Here is a 12,571-nt window from a genome sequence, read left to right as displayed (position 1 = left end):
TCATTATTGAAACACCTAGAAGCACAAGTGTTCTCATTCCTTGCATGAAGAGAACAATGTCCCCCAGGAGCAGCTAGCCAAAGCCAAGAGGCTGCCGTGGAGCCTATTTTGATTCTAAAGCCACAGCTTCAGTCTCCCTAACAGCATGTGGTAAATTTTGGAGACCACCCGTTAAATGGCTAAATGAACCAGAATCAAGAGGGAAGGAAGCCACAAAGCTGGAGGACACAGGGAAGTCCATGGTTAGATGAGTCTGACCAAACCACAATGCCAATGACTCCGCTGCTCCTTTCTTTCCATGCATGCAGATTCCTTTCACAGGGAATCCTGTACTCTATCCCATGCTGACTCAGAAAGCCGCCTGCACTTTAAATTTCACAGAGGAAATTCTTGGACTCTGCAGCCTTCGAGGACCTCTCAGTATTCCCAGTAACTGTCGGCAGTCCCAACCATTTGCCCAACAACAATTGCACGTAACAACATCCTGCCTGACGACATCCTGGATGTCCTGAGATGATCATTTCCTTCCAAAATTCACACTGCGTCACGTTTACAAGAGCAAACTGTATAGGCATATACATACACAACACACTAAGATTAAAAGTGGTCATCTGTGGGAAGTGAGATTATCGGAGTTTATAAATATTTTGTGTACATGTTTTCAGAATGCAAATTTAAGACATTCAAAACAAAGGTCACACAAAAAAAAAAAAAAAAAAAAAAAAAAAAAACAAAGGTCACTTTTCTAGTAACCTGAGAGCTGCTGCAGAGGCCTAAACGCAGAGTGAACAGGTGACCCTGGGAAGCAAGAAAATGCCCAAAGCAGTTCTTGTCCTGGGGGTATCCACGAACTGTGGTGACCATACCCTCTCTCACTGCTGCTGGGGTGAGGAGGCACAAGAAAAGCTGGGCCCACCCCGCACGGAATCTAACAGAAGACCGTGTATAAACTTGGGCTCTGACCTTCGCTACAGCCTCAGTATAGGGTGAATGAGAGACCCACTGGGCAGAAGGGACAGAAAAATGGGCTTGTGTAGACCCTGGTGCCAGGCAGGTATAAAAAAACAGAGTCTTTGCAACTACAAGCCTTCACGTGGTTTTGTAGCCCAAATGTATGTCATGTCTCCTAAAAACCTCAAGTGGAGAAATTTGTTGAAAAATGGTTCCAGTTGGTAGTGGCCCTCTGTAACTGACAGAAGCAAAAACAAACTCTGAATGAACTAACTTCAACCCAGTCCTCAACTAATTCTCAAAGGGAGCTCTAAGGAACATGAGCGTATAGTAAAAAATAAAAAATTAAATTAAAAAAATCAAGACATAAAAACAAGGAAACAAGGCCAAATACGCACGACAAACAGCAATCAACAGAATTAAATGCACAAAGAGTTCAGATATCATAATCGTAAGAAACAATATAAAATAAGTCTGTTTCTTTGTATGTATAGAAATGAAAAGGAGATGTGAAATTACAGGCAGAATTTTTAGTAAAAGCTGAATCTAAATTTGATGCCTCCTGAAACCAAGAACCCTAAAAAGGAAGGGAATCAACAGGAGAGTCGAGAATGTAATTTTTCCAGTTATAAAGAGGTGGCAGAGTAGTGACTGATTCCGCAGGCTGGAGAGAGCCAAGTCCTAAGCCAGTACGAAGGAATCCAAGGAAAAAAAATCTAAATTACACTAAATATCTTCAAAGTGCTCAGATGACAGCAATACCAGAACTGAACGTAAAGGGGGATGTCTGGCTAAAATAAGGAGGACTGGTTGAAAGTTAACAACCTGATGACCCAGAGCAGGAGTCAGAAACTACAGCCTGCCACACATTTGCATACGTGAAGTTTTACTGGAACACAACCCTGAGCATTCATTTACCTACTGTGCCCGGCTGCTTTCAGGATGCAAGGGCACAGTTGAGGAGTGGTGACAGAGACCTTTGGAACCACAAAGCCTAAAACATTTCCTGACGGGCCCTTCACAGAAAAAGTTTGTGGACCCTTGCCCTAGATTCCTTCCCTCATTTCATGCTGTTGGGTAAACCTCAGGGACACTCAGCAAGGTTTAGGGCTCTTTGGCAAATTTTGTGCCTTGGTTGGTTGTACTGTCACTATAAAACTCTTTGCCTTGGAGATTATCCCTCTTCTGCCATGGCAAGAATCCAGAAATTTATTCTCAAGCAAGGATAAAGAGAAAGTCTCTGGGCCAGGGACCGCTAGGCATTATTGTAGGGGAGGGGAGGTCCCTTCCTAGATATAAATGGTTACTGTTCCCATACTGAATTTGAAGACCTCCATCCTCTGCCCGACTCCTGGAATACTGCCCTCCAGGCAGGACACAGGATGCCTATTCACGGAGACCTGACTATTCTTAAGGGAAAGAACTGGAGATACTGGAATTGGCCCAAACAGAATGCCCCAGAGTGAAGTTCAGTGGTAAGCCCCACTCATGTGCTCAGAGCTCCCCAACCTAAAGTTTTTTAATCTTCACTCATATACCAGAGTGGACAACCAAGACATCTGAGGAAAGTCTCTAACCATACGAGATAGAAGCTGAATTCAACAGACAAAAAGCATCTTGGAAGAAAAGAGAGAAGACAACATCAATAAACAGAATGGCATAAAAAAAAGGACTCTTCAGAGAGACAAAAAGACAAAAAAGAACTTTTAGAAAGATAGCAGAAGTGAAAAAACTCTACCTAACAGAGGGGGTAAGTGGTAACTTTGAGCTCCTACAAAGCAAAGCTTGGAGACCAGCTCCCTGTCTGAATCGCCTCTGACCCCAGCACCCAGCTCTGACCTGGTGTCCCACAAGCTGCTGCTCTAGGCGCTCAGAACTCTAATCGCTTCAGACAGGAAGAACCAGAAACAAGCTTATAATTCTTTTAAGTGCTGAAATACTCCGGATGTGTGGTTTCTTGCATCCAGATTGAAGCTGAGACATTTAACCCACTTCTGTCCCTCAGCAGCCTTGCAGAACAGTCTAGGTTGGCATTCTCCCAGTGAGCTTGTGGGACACAGGCATCCAATGCCTGGCACCTGTCCTGGAGAGCCACCCCTGGCGGCACATCAAGGATGTGATCTCCTTTAATTCTCAAAACAGTCCAACAGGTTTGCTACTCGATGGCCTATACTACCCTTTCCGTCATACAAAGCTGCCTGCCCCTGTTACTGCCTGAACCAATTTATCTTCATTTGTATATAAGCCCACCATACTCCTAGCCTGCTCGTTAATTAGACAATAAGAAAGTTAAGGAACTGGGCACCTGGGTGGCTCAGTGGGTTAGGCCTTTGCCCTCAGCTCAGGTCATGATCCCAGGGTCCTGGGATCGAGTCCTGAGGCAGGCTCTCTGCTCAGCAGGGAGCCTGCTTCCCCCTCTCTCTGCCTGTCTTTCTGCCTACTTGTGATTTCTCTCTGCGTGTCAAATAAATAAATAAAATCTTAAAAAAAAAAAAAAGAAAAGAAAGTTAAGGAACTTTTCACACTTTTGCTTCTACTTTTTGATATTTATGTTTACAGGACTCTGTAAATTTCTCTTCAAGCAGAGAGCACCCGACACAAGGCCTCACGCAGGCAGGCACTCAGCACAGACAGCACAGGTGCAAGTAGGAGCTCCCGAAGGTGACTTACCTTCCTGGCTACCAGCTGGATGGCATCGTCCTCAAAGGCCTTCACATGTTTGAGTCGGCATGTTAGGATCTGCTGCAGTTGGCTGTGAGTATAGGGCTGGAAGGACATCCTGGTAAGCCCCTGGCAAGTCAAGACCACAGAGAATAAGTTCATTAATTAACCATTCTGACAGTCCTTCTGGTCAGCCACCGTCAAATCCCTAAGCCTGCTTTCCAAGTCCCTCAAGGCTACATCAGTCCCTCCCAGGACTGCCACGTGATCGATTACAGCTCCTTTCACCGCTGATAGCGGCAGGTGGTCTCCTGCAGACAGCCACAGCGCTCAAGTAATTCGTCCTTTTGTTTCAGACAATCTTTATTCTCCCAGAATCACTTAGGAGTAGATCCAGGCAAGGGTGCTCTAGCTGGAGCGGGTGGGAGCATCCCCAACTCCGCAGAGAACACAGGCTCAGCTCCTGGCTTCACTTGACTTGCTTCTCAGTCCCTGCTGTGCTTCCTGCTGAAGCACCCATCCCCGGGGGCAGGGCAGTGTCTGCCCTGGTCCCTGCTGTATCCCACGCCTCCAGCCTGACCTGGCAGGGGCGAGCGCTTCCAGATGTTTAAAAAACAGTTAGACCTGCAGGGCTCTGTGCAGGTTAAGAGTACCCCGATGGCAGAACAGCAAGGTGTATTTGCAGAAAATCATGCAATGGCAGCAGATTTAATTTAATCACAGGAATTTCAGAAATCACATTGTGCACTTTTCCCATTTATTTTAGTTTCCCGTGCATTTAGTTTTTAGAACTCCTTGGCCCCCGTTATGGATCTGTAAGAAGGTCTTAAGAACAGCCCTAGGACCCACCAGTCGGCTCGAGACCCGGTTCATCATGATGCGCTCCGGCAGGTCCATCGTGTTGGCGATGGTCAGGACTACAAGCCGGGCCTCCCGGTGAGCGGGCCAGTCAAAGAGATTGTACAGCACGTCTTGTTTCTGAGTCCACAGAAGGTCAAGCTGCCGGGAAAGGGACAGAGATGCAGGAACAACCACAGAACTGAGGCCTCCGAGTGAAGCCCTGTTACCGATGTGTTAGCTGCCTGGGCTTCTCAGGTCCCACCAAGAAAGCAGCAGGGACATCGATGGGACGCAGGTGTCTCACCACCACCGAACAGGCTCAGATGAACGAAGGGATGAGATGAAGGAGCCAGGGCCTCCCTCTCAACCCAGCACTTGCTCCTGGCATGCCCCGGTCAAGCACCAGGCCACTCTCCCCGTCCTCCCGAGGGTACCTCCTTACCTCATCCACAAGCAGCACAGTGCTTTCCTGAGAGGACCTCCGGGTCAGGAAGCGCTTTGCCAGCAGTTCTGCTGCATGGTTAGCGGTTGCCTTCTGGCCGGTCAGCTTCTGCAATGAGGGAAAAGCAGGTGTGGTAAACAGGAAGGATTTTACTCTCCTGAGCTTAATGTTAAATTTTCAATAGAGGAAGCAATTTTGTGTGAGGACTTCACTGTCCTAAATTCTGCCTTCCACTCTGGTCTTAACCTTAACATGGAAGGAGAAGAGAAGGCACCAGAAGAGATGATAAAGAAAGTCTGTGTTTGAAATGCAAGTGAGCCACAGGCAGGTCCCAGCAGCCCCTCCAAAATCATTACTGCATGACTCGATTTATAACTGGACATTACTTGTTCCAAGAAAACCACTAATGAATACAAGAGCCAGGTTCAAACTCTAGCCGACCTCTAATCTGTTCCCCACAGTTGGCCACAGGGTCTCCTGTGTGCCAACAGTTTTCACCACATCAGTGGTGAAAGCCAGGAAGCCCTGGCTTCCAGTATTCATGCTCAGCTCCTAGACTTTAAGGTCCCTGAGGGTAGGAATTGTCTTCTCTACTCTTGCTACCTCACACAAAGGACAACGCCTGGCACATCGTAAACATACCAATAAGCACAAAACCTCACTTTTTTCATATGCCACCAAGAAACTCTATTTTCCAAAAAGCTGCAACAGCTTTACTCACCTGCAAGATCTGCACATAGACCTGATGGGGCTCTGTCAGCTTCATGCCATTGACCTCGATGTACTGAAAGGGAGGAAGGTCATTTGCTTGGGCAGCCTGCTGCAGGCAGCGTATCACCTCGTGCACAGTGGCGGTCTTCCCTGTCCCGGGGACCCCGGAGATGTACATGCACCTGCAGCAAGAGGGGAAGACCTGCGGGCTGAGTCTGTGCCGGCTGCCTCACACCATCACCAGTTAGAAGTGTGGGGATGTGTGCTGAAGGAAGGGCCCAGACCCCTGAAATGCGGAGGAGAGAGTAGTAAGGACCACCCGTGGAAGCTAGTTAGAGCAAGACCTGGTTACACAGAATCATTCATTCTATGAGCAGTGCTATAGGCCAAGAAGACTTTTTTTTTTTAATTTTCTCTGAATGACACAGGCATTTTCTTCCTAGAGAATTATTTTGACAAAAGCTGCTTTAGAAGCCTTCAGCCTTCAGCAACAACTTTGCCTGTTCTCCTGACGCTAGGAAGACCATTCGGTTGAACTGTGACACCTGAGGTGGAGCCAGCAGGAGCCTTCTCCCCAGACCGTCCCGTTGGCCTCAGCAAGACTCACCCTCCCGTCCGGTCCAAGAGTTTGCTTTCCACAAAGTTGTAGATGTTTTGGAATTCCTGTTCCCGACAGGGAAGAGACTCAGGTACAGCAGAAACATGCAGCCTACAATCAGCAATAAACAAGGGGGAAATAGGACATTTCACCATCTACTCAGTAACAAATGCGGAAGGCTTATGTATAGTTTCTATGTGAAACTTCAATCAGAAATCCACAGAAAATGCCTTCATTCAGCCTCCTAATCCTTTCTCCATCCAAATGACCCAACTGATAGGTTCTAAACAAGGGTACATAACCCCTGGGGAGCTTTCCTCAATTACAGGGATGGCCTTCATCCCATGAGAGATTCTGATTTACTTGTTTTCTGGGAAGATGTTGGCTTATGTATCTTGAGAAAGTTCCTGCGTAGTTCTAAAGGGTACCATGATGGAAAAGCAGTATTCTCCTTCATCAGCCACCTTCTGTCCCTGAGCAAATGGTGGTAGAAGCCTACTCTTTGAGAACCTGTCCACATTATCCCACCCAGACACTGCTTGAAAAGGTTTCTTCTCTCTAAACACACGTGTTCGTTTTACTCTCTACCTTTATCATGTACATGGAAGGCTACAAATAACTTGTTTGATGTAAATGAAAGCAGAGACCCATTCCCACCTATCTAATGGGGGGCCCCCGAGAAGCGCACCTCAGCCGGGCCTCCTCCAGCATGCTGGCTGGCTCCTGGGCAGCCTGGTTTCGGCTGCGGATCTGAGGAGTGGCATGGCGTGGCGTGCCGGGCTTGGGCTGTGTTCAAAAAGAGAACAGATTTCAGAAGAAAAAGGCAAAGCAAAACACCATCTAGGACACATCATCAAGTCTGATTCATGAAACTCTGACAAAAAGAATGGTGAATACCTCTTAGTGCATTTCCTTTTAAATTACCATGAATCTCCCCCTCTCTCATGTTATAAATACTATTCACTGGCCAGACACAATTTCTTTTTTCTATTTTACACACAGTCCTGGGATTTGAAAACAATGTCAATCTGAGTAAAGAATGAATAAAAGTAAGAGACTCTTAATCTCATGAAATAAACTGAGGGTTGCTGCGGGGTGGGGAGATAGGGATAAGGTGGTTGGGTTATGGACATTGGGGAGGGTATGTGCTATGGTGAGTGCTGTGAAATGTGCAAGCCTGATGATTCACAGACCTGTACCCCTGGGCAAATAATACATTATATGTTAATTTAAAAAATGAATGAAAGCATGGATTAAATACTATTTAAAAGTAAAATATTATCTTGAAAGACAAGAAATTTATAAGAAACCCTAACTACTCTGCCCTATACACAGTAGGGTAGGAGGCATAAACCAAGGTTGATCCATAGGCTTCTCCTCTAGATTTGTTTGAATATACAGTCAAACTTTAGCTCAGGACTTCCATAATCCAGAACTGGAAAGATATCACCAGATTTTTCCACTCCCAAACCCCAGGTTCTATCTAGGCTGACCAGCCCATCTCTTTTCTTCCTTGTTGCTGGCTTACTAGAGTGGACCTGCTACCCCATCTTTCTTTCCACAAAGCACTCCTTTCCGTGGGGGCATTTCCCCTACCCACCTTCTGATCTCCCCAGGCTATAGGGTAACAGCCTCTCCACCCCTTCCTCAGGCAGAAAGCACTTACACCCTAATAGTTTTCTATCTATTACCTTTGTAGAAAACAAGAAAGGAATACCAAAACTTTGCTGAGAAGGTATCGAACACTTTGGTGGACTTCTGACCTTTTTATCATGCAAAAGATGCCATCACACCCTAGTATCCCTTGTTTTGGGTAGGACCCCGCAGATGACAGATGCGATCAGAACCTTGATCTGCTATTTGCAAAATGAAACTCCAGGTAGAATGGTCACTAATCCAAAGGTGATCTATTTGATTTCCTTCTCTGAAGGTCTTTTTTTTTTTTCAACCCAAGCCCAATCACATTTTTCTTGATATGGAAAAATGGAGATCAGCTGTAGAAAAAGTATCCTAACTAGGCATTTCCTAAAAACAATAGGCTCCCAGAGAAGAGTTTCCAGATCAAAGACCCATACACTAATGCACTCTGAGAAGGTCATGTTAACATTAATAAATTAATGGCCCTGAGAACTCCTGTGACAATGAACCAGTTTAACTGTGTGATCCAAACATTTCTGAAACATAATCTGAACGTGGGAAGACCTTCTTTTAATTGATTCAACATTCTGCTAAAATTCCACAGGAAGCAGCAGAGATGTCCATTCCCCTCTTCCACCTTACTTTACACAGTTTATTACCAAGACCTTAGTCGTGCTTGTTTCTCAGGTGAATCAGGTGACATAGCAGAAACAATGTAACGTAGCCCAGCAGCCCTGGATTCAAGATCAAGTCTGAGCAACTTGAAAGAGGACTTCACTGCCATTTTTACCTTAGTCTGTACTTTCTGATTTAGTTCTTTCCAGCTTATCTCTTAATGTGGGCAAGGCATTGCATGACAGGAACTTATAAGCAATAACCACTGCCCTGGCGCCAGCAAAACGCTGCAGGACCAACCTCCAGACAGTGATGGCCCTGACTTCCCTGACCGCCAGCACATACCCACCCGCCTTTGTCTCCATTCCCTTATATCAACCTAAAAGCATCTTCAGTGCTTTGGAGAGTCTTTGAGAGGTCGGTCTGCTGTCTTCCCAGTGTTGGCCTCACTGAAATGAACTCCCTTCTTGTTTCACCACCACTCATCTCTCTGCCTTTGGGTTTTGTCAGTCAGGGGCAAGTGGCTGAACCTGGTCTGTTGGGGACCCCGGGAGCTGGGCGGCTCTTGCACCCTCGGGCCCTGGCTACACAGATCAGGCATAAAGTACTCTGCTAGCATTTGTGGAAAATGCAAAGACAAGGAGCCAGGCCTTGTCCCTCCCTCAGGAACTCTGGTTCTTGGCTATTTAGTTTCATATCGTAAAAGGAACTCAGATTCAAAATCATTGCTACTGGATTCATTTTCAGTCCTAGGGTTCACTTAGATCTTTTCCTCTATGAATATTCCAGCTGGAGTAACTTTGCCTATGACAGACCTGTGCTCAGAATCTAGCTGTGACTAACTGTGTGACCTTAGCCAACACAATTTTAGAATTAAGAGAAGATGCTTCGGTGGCAAACAAACCTAAAAGAGTCTTACGGTTTTCTTTGGTGTCTTTAAGGGGGTCTGAAAGGATGACTTCATGGAAGAGCATGAGTCCTTGGACACCTGACTAGATGTTCTCCTTGAGAGGGTTGGTGTGGGAGTCTCTTCCTCCTCACTGCCAGAGTCTGAAATCTCTGCTGCCGGCAGAAACTCCTCTTCTTCTTGGTCACTCTTACTGTTACCTAAAAACCTGAATGGTGGGACACGTTATTTTCTGATATTTAGCATCTAAATAAAAAGCTCTCTTATAGGCCACTGTGGACTAGAAATATTATAGAGTCTTTTCTGCAACCAAGTAATATAGGATGTGTTCTGCTTCTTGGACCCTTGCTACTGTAATGCTCTGCTAAGGGCTTTACTGGTAGTCTCTCGTTAAATTCGACAACCTTGTGACTTGTGAATTATCACTCCCATTTTATAGAATAGGAAACCGCAGCTTAGAAAGGCAAAGTAACCTTCCCAAGGTTACACAGTATGACAAAGCTTAGGTTTAAATCCAAGTTGCTAGAATCAAAGTTCATGCTTTTAGGCACTGCACTAACAGTCTTGCTGAATGTGAGTATAGGGCCCCAGGACCCCTCTAAACCCAGGGCACTATTTCTTGCCCCTTTCAAACTATGACATTTCTGTGGAATTAACATATTCCCAGACATACTAAGTAAAAGGCAAATTAATGGAATAGCAAATAACAAGCAAGAAACATAGGAGGCTTTAGGAAATGAGATTAGAGATACTATAGAGAGCAGTGACAAACATTTTCCGCCTGCTAAGAACAGGCTTACCGAAGCTGCTGTCTAATCCGATTCAAAGTCAAGACAGAACTCTTCCTACGGATCCGATGTGGGGTAGAGGTAGGTTCTTCTGGAGCTTCTGGTTCTTCTGCCTCCCTGCAAGGTATCACAGCACGATTACGAGACATAGTTTGAAGCACTAGGAGTCAGTGGTGGGCTCCTGACTGGCTCCTACTGTTTTTTATAGCTACTTTGGAAAGATTTGGATTTGGAGGGAACTAATCACACTTGGTCAAAAACTTTGTAATTCAAGTCTGACTCAACACCAAAGATAAAGTTTGTCTGAAGCTTATCATTCAAATCAGACTCATGATTCACCAGCTAAAGACCAGAATGTACTCAGGCCAGGCAGAGCTTCTTACCCTCTTTAATTACTGAGGCATCAGTGGATTTACTGTTCAGACTCAAGGCAGGCAGAAGTGCAGCTATGTATTAAATGCAAAGCATTTGCCAAGCAAACCTATTATAGACCAGGTGCTGGTCTGAGCAGGAAATATGGCCATGCGTGATTTCTGTTTTTCATATTATCTGTGCTGCCCCTTATTTACAAACATAGTCTCATGTCAAACTGCAAAGTTTGATCTAGATGCATTATCTTCTTGTACCATATGTATTTGAGAATGGTTTCCAGTCCAAAAAAAACCAAAGCGAAAAACGGACTAGGAAAGTGAATATTAATATGCGGTAAAGAGCCTTAGCAGGACTGTGAAGCAATCCAGGTTTGGGAAATTATCTCCTAGAGCAGGGATTCCAAAAGGACAACCAAGTATATCAGAATCATCCAAGGACCATTTCCAAATGCAGATTCTTGGGCCTAACACTCAGAGATTGATTCGTCTGGGAAGAGGCTCAGAAATCTGTATTTTGGAAAGGTTCCCAGGTGATGCTACAACAGTCAGATTTGAGACCTGCTGCTCTAACTTGAGCAGCCGTGTCCCATACATTCCAAATCACATAACAGAGCTCAGCTTGCTTTGTGAGAGGCAGGATAACGCCCAAGTCACCTCTTTTTGATGCTATCTGGTTTCAGAACCACGGAAGGCACTGCCGAGGATTTCCCCCCCCTGGTAGGGGTAACTCTTCTTTCCTCACTAATCTCTGTGGTTTTCAAAGCTGGGACTCGGGTTCTCAGGATCCTGTGACAGTTAGGTGATGCCTTCTTGTCATCCGCAGCACATGAGCTTTGAATCTCTCCAGTTTTCTGTAGGGCTTTCAGAGCTGGGGATGAGGTATGAAGTCCATCAGGCTGAGACCTCTTAGTAGGTGAGGTGATCTCAGAGAAGGCCACTTTTCGTTTACTTCTTCTGGGAGAATCCAACAAGGTCCCTGAATTCTGCTGGGAAATCCTAGTGCTAGGTGTCCTAGGGAATCCTAATCCCAAGAGAAATCACAATGTATGAATTTTATAATAAGCACCATGCACAACCTCAATCTCATTATAGCTAAATTCATCCACTGAAGTTACACAAAGGCATGAATTGCCCAATATATATTTAAAAAAAAAAAAAAAAAGGAATGTTGCCTCATTGTATTCTAGGGTCAGTTACTTTATTATCATTTTTTTTTTTCTTAGAGAGAGAGACAGACAGCATACATGCATGAGCGGGGAAGGAAGGGGAGAGAGAGAATCTTAATCACGCTCCTCACTCAGCACGGAGCCCAGTGCAGGGCTGGATCCTGAGATCATGACCTGAGCCAAAACCAAGAGTTAGGTGCTTAACTGACTAAGCCCCATGAGTTGCCCATATTTTTAACTACTCCATGCTTTCTTCCCCCAGGCTAGCTAGTTCTTTTATTTTTCATCTCTCCTAAATTCCAGGGTGATTTCCCCAGTTAGAGTCATAAGTCAACTGTTAAATCAGTTTTTGTGGATAAATATTCAGCAATTTCCCTGAAGTAATCTATCAAAGGAATGCTTCTTCTTCTTCTTCTTTTTTTTTTTAAGATTTTATTTATTTATTTGATAGAGAGCACAAGTAGGCAGAGAGGCAGGCAGAGAGAGGAGGAAGCAGGCTCCCCGCTGTGCAGAGAGCCCAATGCGGGGCACAATCCCAGGACCCTGAGATCACGACCTGGGCCGAAGGCAGAGGCTTAACCCACTGAGCCACCCAGGTGCCCCCATTTTCCCCTTTCTGTTAAAAACAATTAATCCAAAACATTTTCATCATAGCCCTCTCCTCTAGTTATATAACTGTGTCAAGTCCAGATTTCTTACCCTGTCCAGGTCCTGTAAAATCAACAGTAAAAAAATACTGCCATTTATTTCTATATGGTGATGTTGCCAATTATTTCTTTAGTAATCTTTTGGTATTTCCCAAATGTTTTATATGTTTATGCTCAGCTCCTAAATACACATTATACAAAGGAGCTATCAAGAACACAGACAACCGGGTGCCTGG

The 12,571-nt window shown here is 45.2% G+C and overlaps 1 protein-coding gene across 5 annotated transcripts in view; it reads right to left on the bottom strand.

Moving 5' to 3' along the window:
• ORC1 (origin recognition complex subunit 1) overlaps positions 1-12,571 on the bottom strand; it is a 29,261-nt gene that overhangs the window by 3,261 nt on the left and 13,429 nt on the right. For 4 of the 5 annotated variants that reach the window (XM_032303095.1, XM_032303092.1, XM_032303093.1 and 1 more), the window contains exons 7-15: positions 11,177-11,543; positions 10,164-10,268; positions 9,376-9,571; positions 6,892-6,989; positions 6,213-6,314; positions 5,616-5,787; positions 4,895-5,002; positions 4,462-4,611; positions 3,622-3,741 (exon numbers count right to left, since the gene is read on the bottom strand). In XM_032303095.1, coding sequence (XP_032158986.1) covers positions 3,622-3,741; positions 4,462-4,611; positions 4,895-5,002; positions 5,616-5,787; positions 6,213-6,314; positions 6,892-6,989; positions 9,376-9,571; positions 10,164-10,268; positions 11,177-11,543 — 1,418 coding nt within the window. The remainder of the gene's footprint in view (positions 1-3,621; positions 3,742-4,461; positions 4,612-4,894; positions 5,003-5,615; positions 5,788-6,212; positions 6,315-6,891; positions 6,990-9,375; positions 9,572-10,163; positions 10,269-11,176; positions 11,544-12,571) is intronic. The other variant, XM_032303096.1, reaches the window with a different exon arrangement.

This window comes from Mustela erminea, chromosome 10, assembly GCF_009829155.1.
Source record: "Mustela erminea isolate mMusErm1 chromosome 10, mMusErm1.Pri, whole genome shotgun sequence".
NCBI lineage: Eukaryota > Metazoa > Chordata > Mammalia > Carnivora > Mustelidae > Mustela > Mustela erminea.
Note: the sequence above shows the minus strand (reverse complement) of the source record. Positions and strands in the feature narration are given on the sequence as shown.